Source organism: Diceros bicornis, chromosome 35 (genome assembly GCF_020826845.1).
Source record: "Diceros bicornis minor isolate mBicDic1 chromosome 35, mDicBic1.mat.cur, whole genome shotgun sequence".
Classification (NCBI taxonomy): Eukaryota; Metazoa; Chordata; class Mammalia; order Perissodactyla; family Rhinocerotidae; genus Diceros; species Diceros bicornis.
The window spans coordinates 14,115,493-14,137,420 of record NC_080774.1 but is presented as its reverse complement, the minus strand read 5'-3'; the positions used below and the strand labels follow the sequence as shown (position 1 = coordinate 14,137,420).

The 21,928-nt window shown below is 50.1% G+C and overlaps 1 protein-coding gene across 2 annotated transcripts; it reads left to right on the top strand.

Moving 5' to 3' along the window:
- Positions 1 to 4,976: 4,976 nt before the first annotated feature.
- Positions 4,977 to 21,686, top strand: HRK (harakiri, BCL2 interacting protein). Of its 2 annotated transcripts, XM_058531508.1 has the most exons (3): positions 4,977 to 5,435; positions 18,957 to 19,389; positions 20,119 to 21,686. In XM_058531508.1, the coding sequence occupies exon 1, from the start codon at positions 5,104 to 5,106 to the stop codon at positions 5,377 to 5,379; it is 276 nt and encodes a 91-aa protein (XP_058387491.1). In that variant the 5' UTR covers positions 4,977 to 5,103; the 3' UTR covers positions 5,380 to 5,435; positions 18,957 to 19,389; positions 20,119 to 21,686. The 2 variants fall into 2 exon arrangements, with proteins under 2 accessions (XP_058387491.1, XP_058387490.1); XM_058531507.1 differs by having other exon boundaries at positions 18,957 to 21,686.
- Positions 21,687 to 21,928: the final 242 nt, after the last annotated feature.

Here is a 21,928-nt window from a genome sequence, read left to right as displayed (position 1 = left end):
CGACGTGGCCAAATGTCTCCCGGGGAGCAAAACTGTCCCTAGCTGAGAACCACTGGGCTAGAGTAAATAGCTAGAAATGGAACCACCAGGTCATAGAGCACACGCATTTTCAATTTTTCCAGATCTGCCAAATTGTTTTCTAGCATTTATCCTCATTTACCCTCTCAGTATAATTTCAAGTCTAGTGATTCGCTTGTGTAGACTAAGCTCGGTTGCCTTCAATAAAGTGATTATTGCTGGAGCAAAGGACGCTATGTCTGAATTTTCACAGCAGGGGTGCGTGTTTAACCAACCCCATCTCTTGTGACTCCAGTAATCACGGCATTAGGTTTTATTTAAGTGAGGTTTACCCTTCTCGCTTCAAGTATTGATGAGACTATAATTATGGGCTGGTTAATTTTTTCTCTCCTGCTGCGGACATTTGTCTGCTGTTCCCTCTTTACTTGCAACAAAAAGGTCCTTAAGAGAGAAGTATCTAATGAATAATTTGGAGATCCCTGGAGGAGTTAGCCCCTCTTTTCAGGTATCAGAGGGTTAAATAGGATACATGTGAGAGAGGAGAGCTGTCCTGCTCCCGGTTTATTGAATGGAGGGGGCTTTCCCGGGAATAAATGTGATGTAATTGAATATTGGACTCACTGAAATCTGAATCCTCTTCTTCTCCCAGTGGGTTTGGGTCAGGGTCCCAGTTCTGTTGCTTAAGTGGATACTTAATAATCCTGATATATCAACAAGCACTATAACTAACATTTACTGAGTGCCAGGCACTTTGCTAAACACTTGATACATTCTCTCTGAATCCCCACAACAATCCAATGAGGAACTATGATTATTACTTCCATTTTGCAGATAGGAAAATGGAGGCTCACAGAAGTGAAAAATATTCCCAAGGTACCTAGCTATTGCACGGCAGGGCTAGGGTTCAAACCTAAGTCTCTCTGGCTTGGAGTATCAAACCATTCTGCTATCACACTGACTACGATTCGAGAACTCTGTTGTTCCCCAAACTGACTCCTGGCATCGACTCTGGCCCTGGCATTGATACATGGCTTCAGGAAACACAGCTGTTTGGAGGAGGTCACAGCTGTTCATTCATTTACCACTCCACCAAGCCACACGAATTAAAACAACATAAGGTAAGGCTCACTCAGTCTCAAACACCAGGGTAGGTAATTATTGTTTTAATTAAAGAAAAGAAAGACCCCTCCCATTCCCGCTCAAAACACTCGAGTATTGATTTTGGTAGGAGGTATGGGAATGATTTGGGGCAAGAATTTTTTTATGTTATTAATGATAACAGTTCTATGTACATCACAGTGCATGTCTGAAAGACAGAAAGACAAATCAGGATGCTTACCATTCATTCATTCATTCATTCATTGAATCTTTCTTTCAACAAACATTTATCTGCTATGAGCACCTGCTATGTGCTAAGCCCAGTTTTAAGTACTGGGATTCCATAGGGAACTTGCATGGACTAGAAAAATCTGTCTTATCTCTTCACTCTATGAGAGAGAGGCTGCGCATCCTTGCAACTGGTAGGGAAAGTTTTCTCTGAATAAAGGTATCAATTGGATTTCATGAACTATTTCTCAAAATCATCCCCTAAAACTCCTCCTCCCTTAAAAGCCTCCCACGGGACATGGAGGAGAAAGAAGGGGAACACAGGAGAAGTCCTGGAACTCAGCCCTCTTCAAGAACCCAGAAAAACGCCCAAGAACACACCCGGCAGTAAAAGCGGCCATAGTCTGGTGACTATCTGCTTCTAACTTCCCTTCTAGGACATTCTGCCCCTCACATTGCCTCTGTATTCATTTGCTAGGGCTGCCACAGCAAAGTGCCACACACTGGGGGGCTCAAACAACAGAAAGTTATTTGCTTACAGTTCTGGTGGCCAGAAATCTGAGATCAAGGGGTTGGCAGGGTTGGTTTCTCCTGAGGCCTCTCTCCTTGGTGTGAAGATGGCCATCTTCTCGAGCCCCTGGTGCCTCTCCCTCTTCCTATAAGGACATCAGTCATACTGGATGAGGACCCCAATCAAATGACCTCATTTTAACTTAATTACCCCTTTAAAGACCTTGTCTCCAAAAACAGTCACATTCTGAGGTACTGGGGCTTAGGACTTCCACGTAGGAATTTGGGGGGAGGGAGAGGGCCACAAGTCAGCCTATAACAGCCTCCCTCTCACTTCCCAAGTCCCCAGTGGTGACATAATGCTAAAGAGCACAAGCTCTGGGGGCCAGACAGTTGTGTGACCTTGGATACACTAAACACTCTGCTTCAGTTTGCTCATCCATAATACAGGACCAATAACAGTACCTGCCCTATTACATAACATTGTTAGGAGGGTTAAATGAGTTAATATGTCTAAGGCACTTAGAACAGTGCCTGGCACAGAGTAAGCACTATATAAGTGTTTATCAAATTAAATAGTAAAATCAAAAACTCATTTTAACTAAAGTGTTACGAGAGCATTATGTTACTCTCCCACAGAATTTGCTTTTTCTGGACAATACTTAACATGAGTGACAGAATCGCCAATTCACAATAGGGGAACCATATATATTTGAGGGTGCAGGCCCTCCAACATTCTTCGAAGCACACTGCTTAGCGACTCTATGACCTACTTTAAAATGTTAACAATAGCCAACATTTATTAAATGCTAAGAATGTGCTGGACACCACGTTGAGTGCTTTATAGGAATGATCTTATTTAACTCTGTGAGATAGGGGCTATTATCCCCATTTTACAGTTGAGGAAATGGAGGCTCCAAAAAGCCTCATCTCAAGGCGAAGTTCCCCAGCTGGTAAATAGGGGGACAGGGCAGAACAACTCCAGTGTGAGCAAATGAGCGACTATCAACTGCAGAGTCGGGGAGCGAGAGGTTTTCTCTTTCCCCCTACTTTTCCATCACCCCCTTCTCTTCTCCCTCTGCTGAATGACACGTCCCCACGGCCAAGGCTGCACTCTCTCTGCTACAGAAAACATCCAAGCGGCTGGGACCGGACCCAGCGCCACCTTGCGAGTCCAGCATTTTGAGGGGCAGGCTTCCAAACAGGGTAATAATCGTCCCATTAAAATTAATGTCCATGAAGTGAGCCGTTAAAAGCGTGCAGATTAAAAAGGGGGGGGAGGGAATTGTTCAATTTAAATCCAAGGGGCTTTTTAAATAGACACTGTATCTTCATTCTTGGAACGCTCCACTGGGCAATGGATCAGCTCCCCTCTGCAAAGACTAGGGGGGATTAAGGAGGTGAGTCCCAGGAGAATGGGGAAGTGGTTCTGGCCAGAAGCAAAGGGAACCAAGGTTTATCCAGGGCCCACTGCATGCCAGGTGCCTGGCATACATTTTTCTCATTTAATCTCTGCCCCAATCCTGGGAGGGAGGTATTATTATTCCCAGATTACAGGGGGCAGTATAAAACCGTGGTTAAGAGTTTAGAGCCTGCGGCAGACTGCCCTAGTTTAAATACAGGTTCATTCTGCACTAACTCTGTGAGCTTGAGCAAGAGGCCTTACCTCCCTGTGCCTCAGTTTCCCCATCTGTAATGTAGGATAGTAATAACACCCTCTCCTCCTCTAGAATTGTTGCGAGATTTACTCTAGGCAGCTAGGCAGAGACCTTAGCCCAGTAACCCACAAAGAAGGCTAAGTAAGGGAAGTGTTGATCATGGTTAAAGGTAGGAGAACCGGGGCTGGCAAGGGCCCCTGAGATCACACAGCAGAGCTGGGATCTGAGCCGTGAACATGCTGCAGGCCGGGGGAATCTCTCCTCGTAATAAATCCAGATCCAAACGAAGTTCATGGTCTTGAATCTTTTCCAAGTGACCAGAGGACTCATTAGGCCTCAGCAACACTCTGCCCTGGGTTGGAGAGAATCAAAGCTTCCTCATCAGGTCCCAGACCACCACCTTGAGCCACCTCCGGGCTCCTCCGGTCTTCTGACTCCCAAACTGATCTGAATCCCAATGGATTTAAGATCGGAGATGGTCATTCTCTCCCAAAGAATCCTGAAAGCCGCTCGCCCATCTGTACCTTCACTAGCAGGGACAACTCCAGACCTTCTAGTCTGAAGGAACATAGGCGCAGCCTTTGGATTGCACAGAGAAAAGGGCTCAAGTCCCCAGCGTCCCTCCCGCCACCGACCCCTTAGGGTATCCACCGCGCATTAAATCGGGATCGCCGCTAGAAACTATAACCCTGGCAGGAAAATAATATTCACAAAGGAAGGAGACAAAAATAAGTTTCCCTCTAGAAAGCCCCTTGGGAGGGTCTTTTGGGTGCGAGTGCGGCGCGCAGCGAATGCGTGCCTCCGCGCCCCGCCGGGGCTAAGGACCGACCCCTCTAACCCCTCACCGGGCCTCCAGCAAGGTTTCTAGCCGCGCTGGGGGCGCGATAGGGTCTGGCTCCAAAGCCCAGAGCCGGGTGGGGGCGTGTGTCCGGTGTGTTCAAATCCGAAGCCTACAGGTGCCTAGTCAGACCTGAAAGTAGGCAAGTTGGGTTGACACTGGCCCTCTCGTAAGATTTTGGATCAACCCACCTCCCCAAAACGAAACAATAGCCTCGGAATATTTTTGAATACAGCCGAATTCGATACCAGCTTCATCCAAAACGGCAAACGATCCTGCTTCCGTCGCCAAATCGGAACTGGAGCTGAATTCAGGAAAAAGAGGACGAGGAAACATTCGCTGGCGCTCCACGCCTCTGCGGGGGTCCCCCGCGACCCCCCAAGCCCGGGACCTCGGCGGCGGGGTGCCTGCTCGCGTCCAGCGCGCCGCGCTGCCCCTCCCCCAAACCGCGCGCCCCCTCGCTATCGGCGCTGCAAGGGTTAAAAGTTACCTCTCGGTTTCTTCTGCCTGCAGCCCCCCCCCCCGGGGCCGGATGATGTAACCCCCCTCCTCGAGCCCTCCCCGCCCCCCTCCACCATGTGACACTTTAATTAATAATAGCGCCGTCAGCACAACAAACGCACAACACAAGGAGAAACTTGGTGTCCAGGGGAGGCCCCCGGCGGCTGGAGCGCGGCGGAGGCAGGCGCAGAGGCCGGAGGAAGAGGAGGCGAGGGGCGGCCCGAGCGCGGGGAGGGAGCGAGTGGAGCGGTCATGTGCCCGTGCCCCCTGCACCGCGGCCGCGGCCCCCCGGCCGTGTGTGCCTGCAGCGCGGGCCGCCTGGGTCTGCGCTCGTCCGCCGCGCAGCTCACGGCCGCCCGGCTCAAGGCGCTCGGCGACGAGCTGCACCAGCGCACCATGTGGCGGCGCCGCGCGCGGAGCCGGAGGGTGCCGGCGCCCGGCGCGCTCCCCACCTACTGGCCCTGGCTGTGCGCGGCCGCGCAGGTGGCGGCGCTGGCGGCCTGGCTACTCGGCAGGCGGAACTTGTAGGAACGCGGGGCTTCTTGGTGGGGCCGGAGCCGAGACCCAGCCGGAGCGAGCAACAGGTACGCGAGCGAGCGAGCGCGCGCCAGGGCGCGGTAGCTGGGGACTGGAGACGCTGGGCCGGCCTGGGAGCGGGAGCGCGGCAAGTTTGGCTTTCTTCTCTTCCCATCTCCTTCTTCCTCTGCTCCCTTCTCTCGCAAGGATCTCCGTCCCCCTCCTATCCAGTTCCCTTCTCTCCTTCCGAGTGTCAGGTCCACTGTTTCTGTCCCCTTCTCTCGGAATGCTTAAGCGCATCTTGCCACTCCCTCCAGTGGGGTGGCTTTGGGAAGACTTTCGCCTCCATAATCCCCACCAGCCCCGCAAGTAAACACACAATACAAGTTAAAAAGGGTTCTTTCTATGAGAACGTAGTTACAAGCCACGCAAATAATTATAATCTATCGCCGTTTCTAGACAAGTCCCCCGTCCTCTTCCAAGCCTCCTGCTGGTCCTAAGTCGCCGCCATCTCCATCACCTCCGCTCCAAACCCTCTTCTTCCTAAGTGTCACTTCACTTTCTGTTCCCCAGTCTCTGGGTCCCCGAGTGCATCTCGCGACTTCCTCTCCCTCCAGGTTCCTAGCTGGCTGTTGTTCTCCCAAGGCCCGCGCACTTGGCAGTTTTCCTCCGCTTTGCCAACTTTTTCACTCCTTCTCCAGCGAGGTGTCCCGTTTAAGGAGCTTGGGTTCCTCTTCACCAGACGGTTGGGACTGAGATGAAGAAGGAGATGCCCCCGAAGTGGGCTGGGATCTGAGGCTCTTAGGGAAGCTCCAAGGGGAAGCCTTAATGAAAGAGCATTTATTGAGCGCCTTCTGGATGCTAGGCCCTGTTTAAGGATGGAATGTTTGAGAGCTTGCGGTATGCTAGGCACTGCGCGGTGGTGGGGGTGGGGAGTGAGTATGGAGCTCCTAAGTGTGTTTGGTACCAGTGGGAGAAAGGTATTGAGCATCTACTGTGCACTAGGCCCTTGGGGTTGGGGAATTATTGAGCACCAGCCGTGTGCCTGGCACTGCGCTAGGCGCTTTGGGCGAGCAAACGTATAAGGATCATCTTTTCAGATTCTGGAATAGAGAGGAGAGCTACAGAGAATGGGGGTGGAGAGACTCAGGCTGAGCCCACCATAGGTGAGTCTGGGGCCGAAGGTGAGGGTCGAAGGTGAAAAAGCCAGCCACCTTGGGATGCCACGGGTCCACGGATGCCGCGCGCTCGGGTCCGGCGGAGCGCCCCGGTGCGCCGACACCCTGGGAAGCTGGCGCGGCGCCCGCAGGCGAGACCCGAGCGTCTGTGCCCGCGGGGAGAGGCGGCAGCCGGAGCGTGGGGGGTGGCAGCGCCGGGGGAGCTGCGGGGGTGCGCGGGGTGTGAGCCGGGAGCGCGGGCGACAGATGTCGCGTGGGCCGGCGCAGCCCGGGCGCCGGCGAGGAGAGGTGCGCGCTTCGGGGAGCTCTCCAGCCGGCTCCCGGAGGTCCCATCCGCTTTTCCCCCTCCAGAAAGAGAGGCCCGGGGCTGCCCTCAGCCGGGAAGGGGCCAGGCTGGGGCTGCCGATTCCCAGGCACAGGAACGACGTTTTAAACGGGACGCAGGCGGCAGAAAAAGGGAGTCGAGGGAGAGACGCGAAGCCCAAAGCGTGGAATTTAGGGAAAGGCGGAAAGAAGGTGGGAGGAGAGGGAAAGGAAAAGCGGGCGGCGAGACAGGGAAAGAAAGGAGGATGAGGCAGCTGGAGAAAAAGAGAGACTGCCTGGAGAACAAGTTGCAAGACAGTGGGAAAGTGAATCAGAGGAAAGATGGGAAGCGAGAGGAATCCAGTAGAATTGGAGAGCGGGGCTAGGACACGTCTTCCTCTAGTCTTGGGTCCATGTGAGACTGGGAGAGCGCTCCCTTCCCAGGATAGGGCGGTGCGGGATGCTGAGCGCCCCACCCAGGAGGCGGAGAACGCCCGGCCAGGGCCTGGCTGTGTGTGCGCGTCGGGTCTGGGGGTGCGGGCCCGGAGGAGGAGGCTGCGGGCCGGGAGGAGGCGGGAGACCTCCGCGCGGGCGAGCAGTTGGGAGACTCGGGCTCACGCGGCAGGCGACGGGGGCGGAGAGGAGTTTCGCTGGTGCGGCGTGGGCAGATAACTGTCTTTAGAGTTTGTTTCCCCCTGCTCTCTCTGCTTCTGCCTCAGAGTCCGTGCTGCGTCCTGACTCCCGGCCACCCCCTCCCCACACCCCTGGATTCATCCTTCCGCCTGCTCCGTCCCGCCAGGGCGTCCCCGGCAGCCACACCCTCCAGGGTTCTCCTGCCTCGAGGGCCCTGACCCAGGATGCCCGGCAAGACTTTCCTCCAGCGCCGCCCCTCACTCCCTCGGGACACCGGTAGAACTGGGTACCACCCCCTTCCTGCGCTCCCATCCCGGGTTCGCCATGCTCGGGCTCCCAGCCTTGGCCCCTTTCCCAGGGACTGGAGTTCCCTCCCTGCCACCCACCACCTGCAGCTCTGGCCTTTCTTGCGCTTTTGGCCTTATTGGGGGGAAACCCATCTTTTCCTGGCCTCTGGTAAGTTAGGGAGAAGTGAAAAGAAATCCACTGGCAAAAGACAATTTGTTGAGTTTTGTGTGTGGTCCTCTCCGCTTTTCCTACCCTAGAAGAGAAACAGGAGTACTAATGGGGTACCTTGGGTGTTTCAGGGAGGCCTGAGTCAGCCATAAAGGGCAGACAGTTCTTCTCTTAGGCTTAAGGGTGAGTTTAGCTATCTTCAGCAAACTTGTTTGAGCCTCTACTGTGAGCAGCAATACTGTTCTTAGAAGTCATCATTCTCACACACACACACACACACACACACACACACACAGCCCTGAGACTGTTTTCCTATGTGTAAAATGGGGACACTAATAGTACTTAATGCATAGATGTGGTCAGGAGGGTAAAATGAATTCATATACAGAAAATTCTAGCACACTGCCAGCCACGTAAGTGGATATAAATGTGAGCTACCATGATTATGACTGTGCATTTAGGATCTTTCTTTCCCGAAGTGGACAAAATTTTGCCATTGTCATTGCTGGCAATTCCACACCATCCCTGCTTGCTCTCTTGGGGAATCAGGGCCAGACGGCCAGGACAGTACGGTGGTTAAGAGCATGGGTTTAGGGACCAGACAGAGCTGGGTTCAAGTCCCAGCCCAGGAACTTGCTAGCAGTGTGACCTTGGGTAAGAACCATAACCTCTCTCAGCCTTTATCTGTAAACTGGAGCTGTACCTCTGTCAGGGTTGTTGGGAGGATGAAAGGAGGGCATCCATTTAAGGTGCCCGGTGCAGTCCCTGGCGCTTAGTTCACTCATCAGAGGATGTTATGAAATGGCTAATGCCATTCTTATTATTTCAAAGGGGAAACCGAGGCAGAGAGAGTTCACCTGCGTCTTCCCAAAGGATCAGTGGCAAAGTCAGAAAGAGAATTGGAGTTTCTGTCTTTGAAGGCTGGTAGCACGTGGACCCCCAGATGACTTGGGGGATGCAGGGCAGGAGAAGATATTGGGTAGCAAGCAGAGGAGGTGGTGAGCCGAGAATGCCTGCACTAGTGAGATTCCCTTTAGGAGAGAGCCTCAGGGGAGGCTCCTTGGAGGCTGGGGAGGCTGGGAGTAGGATGGGTGTGATTTAACCAGTCACTGCTGGAAGATGGCAGGAGAGAAGGAACAAAAGATGCTTTATGGTTAGCGCTGGCTGGCAGAGGCGTGGGAGGGAGGGAGAAGTGCGCCTTGGGAGGGGGCAGGGAGGGAGAGAGAATGGAGCCCAGGAATCTGGCTGCTAGAGGGGGCTAGGGTGGGCAGAATCTTGCCTTGGAACTAAGGAGAAAGAGAGAAAGGGAGAGTCTGCAGGCCCAAGAGGCGACGTGGTCAGCGGCAAAGAAGATAATGGGCCAGCAGGAGCCTGCTTTAATGAATTAATGACGGCCTGGCCCGCCAGCCAGCCAGACGTGCTAACTGGTTCTTGGCAGTTACTTTGGGGATTAAGTGGTTAAACTTGGAGGCACATCCCTCAGGCCTCCCTCCTAGCTGGCTGCACCCCTGCCAGGATTACTTTTAGATCTTGAAAGTCTAGGCGAGAGGAGGGAGCAATCCGAACTGAAGGAGACAGCTGTTGGGGAGGAACCCTGGGAAGGGGCCAGATGTGCAGGGCCTTCCTGCCACATGGTCCCTGTCTGGAGTCACCAGCTTGCCTAGTGAGAGGCCAGGGCACAAGTGACTGAGCTGTGGATGTAAAAAGAGCCACACTGGGGGATAATTAAATACATCCCCAGATGTGGGCTGGGTGGATTTGGCAACCTCTGGTTTTTGAAAAGTCAGCTTGTCAGACCTACGGTGGGGGCAGGGAGGGGTGGAGTGGGGGTTCTGTTTCCCCTCTGGTCATCACCACGTATGTGTGATGGGATTTCACAGGAACAGTGAGCTGCCCCGCAGTATCCCTGGCCCCTGGTGACTTGCTGGCCACATAGTAGGTATGCAATAACTATGTGATGAACAAATGAATCAGTCAGAAACTATGCAAGATAAGTATTACTGTTTCCTGAATTCAGCTTCTTACACTTATTCAGCTATTAATTATTGAGTTCCTACTGTGTGCAGGGCACTGTGGACACAGGAAGAACCGAGACATAGAAGCCCCTTCTCTCATGGAGCCTACATTTTAGTGGGAAGAGACAGATGATAAGTCAATAAAGATTGTTCTGGTTACTGTTGCTGTGTAACCAATTACTCCCAAACTTAGTGGCTTAAAACACCTATTTGATTATGCTCATACATTCCGTGGCTTGGGAATTTGGACAAGGCATGGCAGGGGTGACTCATCTGCTCCAGGCTAGTTACAGGCTGGAATCACGGTGGGGGATCTTCATTTACAGGTCTGGCTGTTGATTCTGGGTAGCAGCTGGGACTGCCAATCAGAGCATCTCCACTCAGCCTCCTCTTGTGGCCTGGGCTTCTCCACAGCATGGCAGCCTCACGGTAGCTGGATTCCAACCTGGTGACTCAGAGCTCCAAAAGCAAGTGTCAAGGGCACCAGGTGGAAGCTGCTTTGCCTCTTCTGACCCAGCTTCAGAAGTCACTGGTTAGAAGCAAGTCACAAGCTGGCCCAGATTCAAGGGGAGTGGAATTAGACGCCACCCCACGGGGGAGCAGCACAGTTCTAGACTAGCATGTGAGACAGGAGATATTGCTGTGGCCATCTTTGGATCATGCAATCTAACACAGAGATAATTTCAGAAAGCGCGAGGGCTCTGAAGGTAATAGACAAGGGTAATGTAGTGGAGAGAGCCTGGGGGACTCCTTACCTGCAGGGGTTAGGGATGGCCACTTCGAGGAGGAGCTAGGGACTGGTGACATGATTGACAAGAAGGAGCCAGCTATGTGAAGACCTGCAAGAAAGGTGTTCTGGGAGGAGAGAATAGCATGTCCGGTGGCCTGGAGGTGTAATTTTGCATGGTGCGTTTGAGGAAGAGAAAACATGAGCAGCATGGCTAATGCCATATGAACTTGGGGGAGAAGTCAGAGAGGTAGGCCCAGGCTAGATCAGGCCGTGGCGGGGAGGCTGAGTTTTGTTCTAGGTGCAATGGGAAGGAAGCTCAGAGAGGCTTTCATAAGTAATGTGATTCACAGGTACTGTCAGTGCATGAAGAGGTGCTTTGCAGAAGGGGAATTAGATGTGATGCAATAAAGGGGCTACATTCTGTCATCATGCATCCGCAAACACGAGCATCAGCTCAGAGCCAGGCACCAGGATGCAGGGATGCAGACATGAACAAATCCCAGCTCCTGGCCTCAGATGCTCCTAGACTTCAGGGGCAGGAGAGCCTGGCTCTGACCCTCACCCAGCCTCTCAGTGAAAGGGAAATAGTTCGCCTCCAGCCAAGGTCTGAGAGGTGCTGATCCTGTACCAGCTCGCTGATGCCCAGCCCTCACTGCCCTGAGAACGCTGTGGATACTGGCTGGATTTCTATTGCCTAAGAAATTTCGCCGTTCAACTCAGTATTGTCTCCCTACTCTCCTTCCTGCCCTAAACTGGTGCCCCTGCTGTTGGGTGGGGGAATCTCTGTTTTAGCCCACATCAATGAGATATGTCCTTTTATTACTGCTAGATACGCAGGGAAAGAGAAAGCTCCTTTACCCTCCTGTGGAGAGAAAACTGGCTGCCACACAGAGCGTTGCCATCACTGAATCTTTGCTCCCCAGGCCATAGACTTGGACAAGATGGAATTAAATTGCTTTGGGAAACTTTGTGTAGTATCCTTTTTTTTTAAAAAAAAATGTTTTTTCTTGATTACAAAATATATTGCAAGTTCATATCAAATACTTGGAAAACACTGAATAAAAGAAAATTTTCATCGTTTTTATCTTACTACCCATTCTTAACATTTTAATATTTCTTTCCATTTTAAAAAATGCATTGATAGGTACTTTAACAAATGGAATCACTATGTGACTTCATTATATCAGGGATATTTCTCCATGCCTTATAATATTTTCTGTGACATACTTCTTAGAGGTTGCTCAGTATTTCATTATCTGGCTGTTCCATCATTTACCTTCCCAGTCCGCTATTGTTGGACATTGAGATTGTTTCCAACATGATAAAGAACATCCTCGTGTATAACTCTTTGGGCACATCACAGATGATTTTCTTAAAAATGCCCAGAAGTGGAACTTTGATATTAAAGTGTATGTAAACATTTTTTTTTTTGGTGAGGAAGATTTGCCCTGAGCTGACATCTATTGCCAATCTTCCTCTTTTTGCTGAAGGAAGGTTAGCCCTGAACTAACAACCATGCCCATCTTCCTCTATTTTGTATGTGGGTTGCCACCATAGCATGGCGATGAGTGGTGTAGCTCTGCGCCCGGGATCCGGGCCCATGAACCCCAAGCCGCCGAAATGGAGCACGCCGAACTTAACCACTACACCACGGGGCTGGCCGCCATTGGTAAACATTCTTTTATTATAAAAGTTGTCTAAAGAGTATAAAATCTCATGCTAAAGGTCCAGAAAGGCTTTCTAGACAAACACTGCCATTTTTTCCCATTTCTCATTCATGTCACTGGCCTCTGTACATAAGGTGGTTATCAGCTTGGCTCTCACCATCCTCAGCTAAATCTGTGTTGTCTGTGGAATGTTCTTCGTGGACCACACCTCTGGTCATTGTCGGAGTGCTTAAGAGTGAGGATGACTCCTTGCGTGCCCATCCCAACTGCAGCCAAGATTATGTCCAGTTTCAGACTCCTCTGTTTCCTCCCACTTGAGAGAGAAACTATGGCTTTCATCTGATTTTCCAAAGAGCTATGACCCAAAAAGGTCACCATTCTAGAAACATAGCCAGACTAGACAGGACTTTAGAGACCACCTACCCCAAGTCCCTCACCTTATAGACAGGGAAACTGAGGCACAGAGATAGCTTCTGAGGGTTAAGATGAGGCAGGCTTCAATGCCAGCTGACTGTCTCGTGTCTGTCAAGGGTTGAAACCTGGTGGTCTCCTGGCTGAATTTGGCCTGCAGTTGAGTTTTATTTGAGTGGAATTTTTTTTTCCCCCAGCACTTAAGTATCAGGCACTTTCATGTAGAAGCCTGTATTTCCAGTTTTTCTTGAAAAAATGGAAAGATCTGACAACACAGAGTCAGAATTCCCACGTGGCAGCAAAAGGCTGGAGATGAGTGTCGGAAACCCCTTTAGATGGGACGCAAACTCTCTGGTGACCTCGCCCTTCCTGGGCACACTTTACTGTGCCCAATGCATTTAAATTCGAGACCCCTGATTTGGAGGACCACCCTACCAGACCTCTCTCGATGCACCCACACACCCACACACATATCCTATTTTAAATAAATGAGATCATACTGTTTTGTAATCTGCTTTTTCCCCACTAAAAATAGCTTGCTGAGATCTTCCCATGTCAACAAAGAAATGTTGCCATCATCCTTTTTAATGGCTGCATGGTGTTCCATTGTTGGATGGACCATGATTTACTTATTTGGTCATCTCCCTGGGGACATTTACGCTGTTTTGCATTTTCTGAGAGCGTAGACAAGGCTGTAGTGAACATTCTTGTTTGGACAACTTTGGGAAAAAACGTGAAGTTCCTAGGGGTGAAACTGTTGGGTCAAAGAATGTGCATGTGATAACACGGGATGCATATGGCAAGATTACTTTCAGAGGGGTCTGCCCGTTTGATTTGGTGTCGATTCTGTCATGCACTGCTGCACTCTCAGAGCTCACGCTTCTGGAAATCAAGTTAGTTTGGCATTCAAGGCCCACCTGCCATAACTTCATAGTGAGTGGGAGCTATGAGTTCTCTGGTCTCTCTCCATAGTCTTTACATAATCAACTATTCACCCACCACATTGATAACTATTCACGGAGAGGAGGGGGCTGGGCAGAGGGGAGCAAATACTTCTTCCAGGAGCTGCCAAATGGCCTTGTCCTTTCTGACACCCCCCAAACCAGCCTTCTGCTCTTTCAGTCCTCTCACCCCAGTCTCCTCAGCGCCCAGCTTTCTAAGGGGCCAGCATGAGCCACACGGATGGAGATTTAAGCCATGACACAGACCAGAGCAATCTTCTTCCCTCTAGGAAGATTCTGCCTGGAGAGCTTTGTGCCCAGGAGTCTTAAGCACTCCTGGTTGCCACTATTATTCACTGTCGTTAAACAGGTTGAACTGAGCACCTACTGTGTGTGGGGCCTTGTGCTGGGCTCTGGGCATGTAATGATGGGGGGGGCGGGACACAGTGTCTGCAAATGCTCAGAAAATATTCGGGGAGGCTTAGGGGTGCAGTGAAGGGGGCTTACCTTTCATTTCTATATCCTCTGCTGTTTGAGTTGGTAACTTATCAGGTATGCAAATACCAAGAGCAAAAATGGTATTTTTTTAAATTAAAAATTGGGACCTCTTAGGAGGGAACCCCAGAGTCCTAACCCTTCTCAGATAGAGGAAAAAGGGGGTGAGCCTCCCACTTTATCTAACCCTGCAGCGGGGCTTGGAGTTCACAGCTTTCCACTCTCAGTGCCCAAGACAGGGTGACAGACAGCGGCCCAGGGGGCAGGGCCTCAAGATTTCACGTTCTCCCCCTCTGCCCGCCTAGCCTCTCCTCACTGTGGCTGCAGAGGGGAAACAGGGACATTTTTAAAGGCGTTTCATGAATTCTTCAGTTGTGCGCCTTGGCTGTGAGTCAGCATTCGAGAAAGTTCTTTATGAGCCAAGTGTGAGGGGAAATATCCCAGGGGCAGGACAGTGGCTCATAGCGAGTGGTGGACTTTGTGTTTTCACAATAGTTTTAAATTGTACACTTACTACTTGCTCCTGGCAAAAAAAAAAGAAAAGAAAAGAAAAAAAACCATAAATGATATACAAGTATATAAAGTAAAGCCCTGCAAGGGCTCTTGTACTCCATCCCCAAAGCCACTCGCCTGGGGTAACTTTCAGGCTGGAGTATATAACAACAATGACAATAAGAATAACAACAAATGCAGCCCTTACTATGTGCTGGACTTTGTGCCTCACAAATGTTAATACTTTTGGTCCTCACATCAACACAGTGAGATTGACTATTACTCCCCACCTTTTCCATGTAGAGGCACTGAGGCCCAGAGAGGTTAATAACTGGCCCAAGGTCACACAGCTTTTAAGTGTCTAAATCAGGATTCCAACTCAGGTGTCCGGCTCCAGAGTCTGTGCCTTAACCATTACAATATTTTGCCTCTTTGCTACACCTTTTTATATGGGTATATAGATAGATGTAGATATATAGATATCTGTACATGTGTATATATATATATATACTCATTAAAGGAAAAAAGATCTGAGATTGTGCTCTTTGGCCATTTTCTCTTTTCAGTGAAGACTCATAGCCATCTTTCTGTCTCAGCACATTTAGATCTACCTCTTTTTTTTGTGTGTGTGGGAGGAAGATCAGCCCTGTGCTAACATCTGCCAATCCTCCTCTTTTTTTGCTGAGGAAGACTGGCCCTGGGCTAACATCCATGCCTATCTTCCTCCACTTTATACGGGACACCGCCACAGCATCGCTTGCCAAGCGGTGCGTTGGTGCGTGCCCGGGATCCCAACCAGTGAACCGGGGCTGCCACACCTGAGCGCGCGCACCTAACCGCTTGTGCCACTGGGCCGGCCCCATAGATCACCTCTTTCTAATGTGCCTGTAGGTTAATTCATTAATCCAGTCTCCTATCGATGGACACATGGGCTGTTTCCAAACTGCTGCTATTACAAATAAAGCTGGAAGGGACATCCTGGAGCACATTTATGTGACCCCTTCTGTGGGCTAGATCCTTAGCCTAGGGTGTCCAATTTAAGATGCCCCTAAAGTGTATGCACATGCCCACTCTCTGATGGTGGGACGTGGTGACATGGTGTCCCCTGGCTGTGCAGGGGACCCTTCTGGTGTTCATCTTTCACTGTGGACACCAACCTGTCACCAATACATGAGTGGGCGCAGGAATTCATCCATTTAGCAGCCCTGGGAAACCCTTAGAAAGACTCGTCATAGGCTCAATGATTAACAGGTGGGAAAAGTGAAAATCAGTTGCTGGTCCTACCCAGTTTTGCAAGAAAATGCCATTCCTTTCATGGATGCAGTTGATCACAGCTTTAAAAATGCAGTCCCCCCCCTCCTGATGCTGTTTTTATTCTCCCTTCATCATCTGCATTCAACTCACCTATCCACACGAGCTCCATTCCCACAACTTGCAGATGCAGTTCCCTGCTCATCACGGTCCCCTGTTCGAGCCATACTTGTCACTGCCCTTGCGTCTTGCTCAGGGCCTTTCCCACCTTAACGATCCTTCCTTCCTTCTTCCAAATATTGAAAAAATATGCATGTACATCTTCCAAACCCAGTTCACATCCTGCTTCCTCTCTGAAGCTTTCCTGATGGGCGAAACCGCATCCTGACTTCTGGGCTATAAGTACACCTGCGGACAATGGTCTTCTGCAGCACTGGCGCCTGGCATGTCAGGTCTGCCCCAGTAAGACTGGAGGCATGTGGAGGGCAGGCACCAAGCCTTAGCTAGAGCAGAGAACAATGCTTAGCACAAAGTTAACACACTCAGCGGCACATAGCATGTGCTTGATAAATGTGGTTCCTTTCTCTCCCTCCATCCTTCCATTTTTATACCCGTGTTTAAGGCAGCATAATCATTGTAGGTAATGCTGCAGAGTTCCAATGATTTTCATTCTGTAGATCCGTATGACCAGAAACCAACAAAGTAAGATTTTTAGGATGTACAAAAGCTGGTTTTCATAAACTGAATCGAGTGTGTTTCTCCGTTGAGTTGATGGATGACCCTGATTCAGTATTCCATGAAAACACAGGGTGGCTACACAGTGATGCAGAAGCCCTACTGTGCTTGTGCTCTCATGAGATAGAAGGGGAGTGGGGGGGTGGCGGGCTGCAGAGGTCTTTTGCCTCCACCTAAGCAGGTCAGAGCAGAAGGTCTGAAGTTGCAGACTGGGATGCTTGTGACTGTCAGCTAATGTAGATGGGGGGGTCCATGTGATCATGACTCATCTCTTTTGTGCAGTCATATGTATTGGATGCAAATAAGAGGCAGAGAGTACCACACACTGAGTAATCAGAGAAGAATTTAGTAAAGATGACAAAGGTATGGGCAGGGTTTAGGAAACCAATGAGGGATAATGCAGTACCCCAGGGCTGGCAACAGAGGGGAGCTGGAACCACCTGGCCTGAAGGGGTGAGGCGAGGGAATAGAGCCTGGAGCCTGGACAGGGGCCTGGAGCTGAACCAGAGAGCTGCCTGGCAGGTGCTGCGGCCCACCTATGGCCGGCAGGAGGGGGGCTGGGGGAACAGATACCCTGATCTCGCTGTCACTTTAGTGCCTTCTGTTGACTGGACCTGGCAGGAAGCCAGAGGCCAAGGGAGCCTGTCGGTGCAGTTTGTACAGGTCAACATCCCAGACTTTTTCCAACTTGGAGGTCATAAAGCGATCTCTCTGCCACTCTTTCCTACGCTCCTTGGTTTGTATTTCTCACATGGCGGTTCTTATCCTACGTGCTTTAGAGTAACGTGTGAAATGTTCTTATCTCCTCTGCTAACCGGCAGCCCCTGCTAACTCGCCAGCCTCGTCTCTCCCAGGCCCCATCGCACGCTCTCTGCTTGAGCCTCGTCAAGCTCCCTGACCTAGTCATGATATTTCATTCCTCTGCTCCTCCGCTTGTCCTGTGCCTCCTTCCTTCCTCCTCTCCCCATCCCGTCCCTCTCCTCCCTCTCCCTCTCTCCTTCCTCCTCCTGGTATTTCACCTACCATAAAATCCATCCTTTTAAAGTGCACAAGTCAATGGTTTTTATTATATTCCCAGAGTTGTGCAACCATCCCCACAATCAATTTTAGAGCATTTTCATTTCCCCAACAGAAGCCCTGGACCCATTAGCAGTCACCCCCCGATTCCTCACATTCCCCCCAGCCTTAAGCAACCACTAATCTACTTTCTATCTCCAAAGCTTTGTCTCCTGTGGACATTTCATTTAAATGGAATCATACAATATTTGTCCTTTTGCGTCTGGTTTCTTTCATTTAGCACAATGCCTTCAAGGTTCATCTGTGCTGCAGGATGTATCAGTACTTCATTCCTTTTTATGGCTGAATAATATTCCATTGTGTGGAAATACCCCCGTTTTATTCATCCATCCATCAGTTGATGGACATTTTGGGTTGTTTCCACTTTTTGGCTATTATGGATAATGCTGCTCTGAACATCTGTGTACAAGTTTTTGTGTGGATGTGGATTTTCCATTTTCTTGGGGATGTGCTGTTTTTTCTGCCCTGCTGGGAGAGCCTCATCTTATTCTGGCTAATTCCCTGGCATCCTTTGGTACTCGGCAGAGGTCTGCCTCTTTCTCCGAGGAACACTCTCCGACTCCCCCTCCCCGTCATGAGCTGCCTCTCCTCTGGGCTCCCGTAGCCCGTGGCCCGTGTTTACCCAGATTGCATGCTCTTCACATGACACTGTCATTATCAGTTTCTTCCCATCTCCCTCTGTTGGCCTCTGAGCCCCTCAAGGGTAAGAACCGTGTCACTGTTTTCTGTAACACCTACTATGGCACTTGGCATGTTTGGCAATGAATGAATGAATGAGTGAATGAGAGCAGAGACTGTCCCACAGTCTGTCTTGAATATGGATCTATGAAATGAATAGATGGGGGTCCTGTTCCTGATTTGGAGGAGCAAAAAGGTAGCACAGCACCACATTCTCTTTTTTAATCACAGCAGATGCCTATGTAAACGTCTAGGTCTGAAAACAGATGGGTGTGTGTGTGTGTGCATGCACGTGTGCAAATGATGTTTGGGGAAGTCTGCTATATGGACAGAGCTTCTGTGGGGGGTGGCACTAAGACTAGCTTTTGGGGAAGCTTTCAAAATCAGAGCTATTATCTAGCAGCTCTTCCCCTCCTCCCCCTCCCGACATACGGGGCTGGCTGTGTAGAGGCCCAAGGTGGTGACGTCATCCCCACTGGCTGTCTGCACGTGCCTACTGACCAAAATACAAATCTTTATTTCTGCAGGTTGGTGAAAACCCTGTGGCCTTGGAGAAAGCTGGTTCCCGTTTTCCTGAGGGGGAGCCCAGAGCTTGAAAGGCCGCAGTTGGCACTTCAAGAAGGAAGTGGAGAATAAAGACGTCGCCTGGAGCAATAGTAGCATGGAGGAATGGGACTGGGGAAGCCCTTTGGATATCCAGCTGCAGAAACAGACACCCCAATGCTATTTACATACAGCTCTATATATAAAAAAAAAGAAAATATGAATATTACTACTCAGTGCATGCCTTGTCGAGGACGTGGTCCCTCCCTTTTCTGCACCTTCCGATATGAACTTTGATATTCTTTCATGTCTGGGGCACCAGAAGAGAGACGCCTACTGTGTACCTAGAAAATTTGCAAAGACTGGTGGGAATTAGCCTCAGAGTCGACCAACCGCCTGGGGAGGGATGCTGACAGAGTAAGAGGGAAAATTGCCAAAGGCAAAATAGAAAGAAAAAAAAAGCGAGGAGGACTTGGGGCCAATTTTGTGGGGGCAGTCTGGGATACCTCCATTTCTAAATCTTGACAAGTCCTAGCCTCTCTCTCTACACCTACCTAGATAGACGGCTAGTCCCCCTGTCACATCAGGACAAGTGGGATTTTTTTTTTCCCCTACCAATCTGATGTCTCTGGTGCTTCACTTAAATCTTGCTGGTGCTAAGTGTGTTCTTGCTGGTGCTGCCATGGTATTCTGCAAGGCCAGGGGACAAGAGAGATTTCTATTTTGCTGTTTTGGAGGCTTTTTTAAAAGGGATGAGTCGCAAAAGTGCCACTTGAGAGTCTCTTTCTTTCTCTGTGGGGACCAATATCCAGAGGTGTTTGGGAGCAAACCCTGGGGTCTGGAAGGGAGGAAGGGAGGGGACGGCACTGAGTGGCTTGCTGGTGACGAGGTGGAAGACTGACCTCATTTGTGACTTGTCTGCTGTCTCCTCCACCCCCACCAAAGTATCCTGGGAGTTCAGCCCACAGCCTCCCCCACTCCCCCCAGAGGATTTCAGGGCTTAGGTTTTATGGATTAAAGAGCCAAGAAATGGCTACGTTCTGGTCAAGGGTGATTTAATAAGCAAGGGATGTTTCGGGAGGGAGTGGGTCATTTAAATGAAATGCACCAGCATCTCACTGAGGGTCTGATTTTTTTCCCTCCCAGGATAAGCTACTATTTTCAGAAGTTTCTAGAAGGGCTAAAAAAAGATGTGTGCTGGACTGAGACTTGGCTGCAAAGACTCGTCAGGGAACAATGATGATTTTTTGCTTTCATTTTCAAAGATCCAACAAAAACAGGTATTATTCCTCTGTGCGGGGTATCACACTGCCGTTTTCAAAGCTGCGATGGTGAGGCGCCAGGCTGCAGGTTCAGACTGTCATTCGACAAGGCTGGATTTGCAGGTCACCATCCAGTACCCAAGGACAGGGGGTCCAGTGGGCTGGTGAGCAGACACCCTTCCAGTTCTAAGAAGCCAGCAGAGGGATCAGCCGTTGCGAAGGTTGACAGGGGGCTGACACGGGAATTATTCCCTATAGGCTTTGCTGAAAATTACCAGGTCCTTTAGAATGCAGGACCTTTCAATGCTGCTGCAAGCTGGGAGCTGTCTTTCTTTCTTTTTTATCCATGCCTTATGTTTTCTTAAATAACCCTTTAAAGAAAAATGCAACCCAGAACTGCGGAAGGTGAGGGCAGCCCCCTACCCCCTCCAGCCTGGAACTCAGCACAGCGAAAAAGAAAGCTTGTTTATGGAGAACGGGTTCCCTTTCATTACTGGAGCCCTCCCCAGAGTTATGTTTACAGGGGATGGGTGTGTAGGCAGGGTCTGCAGAGAGCACAGGTGACATCCCCACCAAGCCGTGAACTTAGAGAAGGCACATTAATTAGGATGATATGAAATCCAGTCTCTGCTTATGTTTAGTGACTTTCCCAGCCAGACACTAGAGTCTTTCCAGCTCACCCCATTTTGGGGGAGGGGATTTTCATTACTGTAGTTATATGCAATCACAGCTTTCTGCTGCTTTAAGGCTGTACCTTCCAGACTGCGGTGAGAACACACTGACCACCTAGACACAGGGGAAAGGTGAAAGGTCAGAGAATCCCTTTTTCAACCCTGACTAGCTTAGGACATTTCCGCTGGAGGATCCAAACTCTAAATGCTAGGGTTGGCGTTTCGGGCAATTTTGATTTCAATGAAGCCACATCGCTGAGAGAACTGGGCACCCGTGACCTCCTCGTGGAGCTTTGCAGCCAAGTCCCTTGTACATATTCTCTTGTATTAATAGAAACCATGTATTTATCTAATCCTGGCTTTTTCTTGCACATCATTAATTTGAGTGCATTTCTCAACTGCCCCGATTTTTGACAAGGGGTTGTTTTTAATGCTTGTTTTTATATGAGATTTGACTTCTTGATGGACATTTGTATTAGGAAATTGAAGCATGAGATATATGTATATATTGTTCCCACCGTCTCTCCTGTTGCATTACTTGGATTGCATGAGATAGTGGGGTGGCTTTTTTTAAAAAAATATTTCCACCGTGTGCAAAGTGCTGGCACCGTCCCTCCCTTTCTTCCCCCATTTTCTCTGGCTGCCAAGGAGTCATTGATTTTGATTAGCTTCACCGCAGAGCGTCTGTGAAGAGAGAGAGAGAGGGAGGGAGGCTTTGAAATAAATTTTAAAAAAGACCTCATATCGGGTTTCAGCAGACAGCAGTGTGTGTGTGTGTGTGTGTGTGTGTGTGTGTGTGTGTGTGTGTTCCCCGTGCAAAGCAGGGGGAGGCCTCTGAGATCATCGTTTAGGTAGCTTGCTGCATAATGAGGCGAGGAGCAAAGGGAACAGCCTCCTCCTTCCTGATGGTGCTGGTTGCTCTCAGAGGGTGGGGGTGGGGGCCTCCAGGAGTCACAGGGATTGGAGTCTCTTGGGACTTCAGCATTCCAAATTAGATCCATTCCCTTCTGGAAGCTTCTCTCC

Coding starts and splice junctions, on each gene's coding strand:
- HRK (XM_058531508.1), top strand. CDS start 5,104: ATGTGCCCGTGCCCCCTGCACCGCGGCCGCGGCCCCCCGGCCGTGTGT.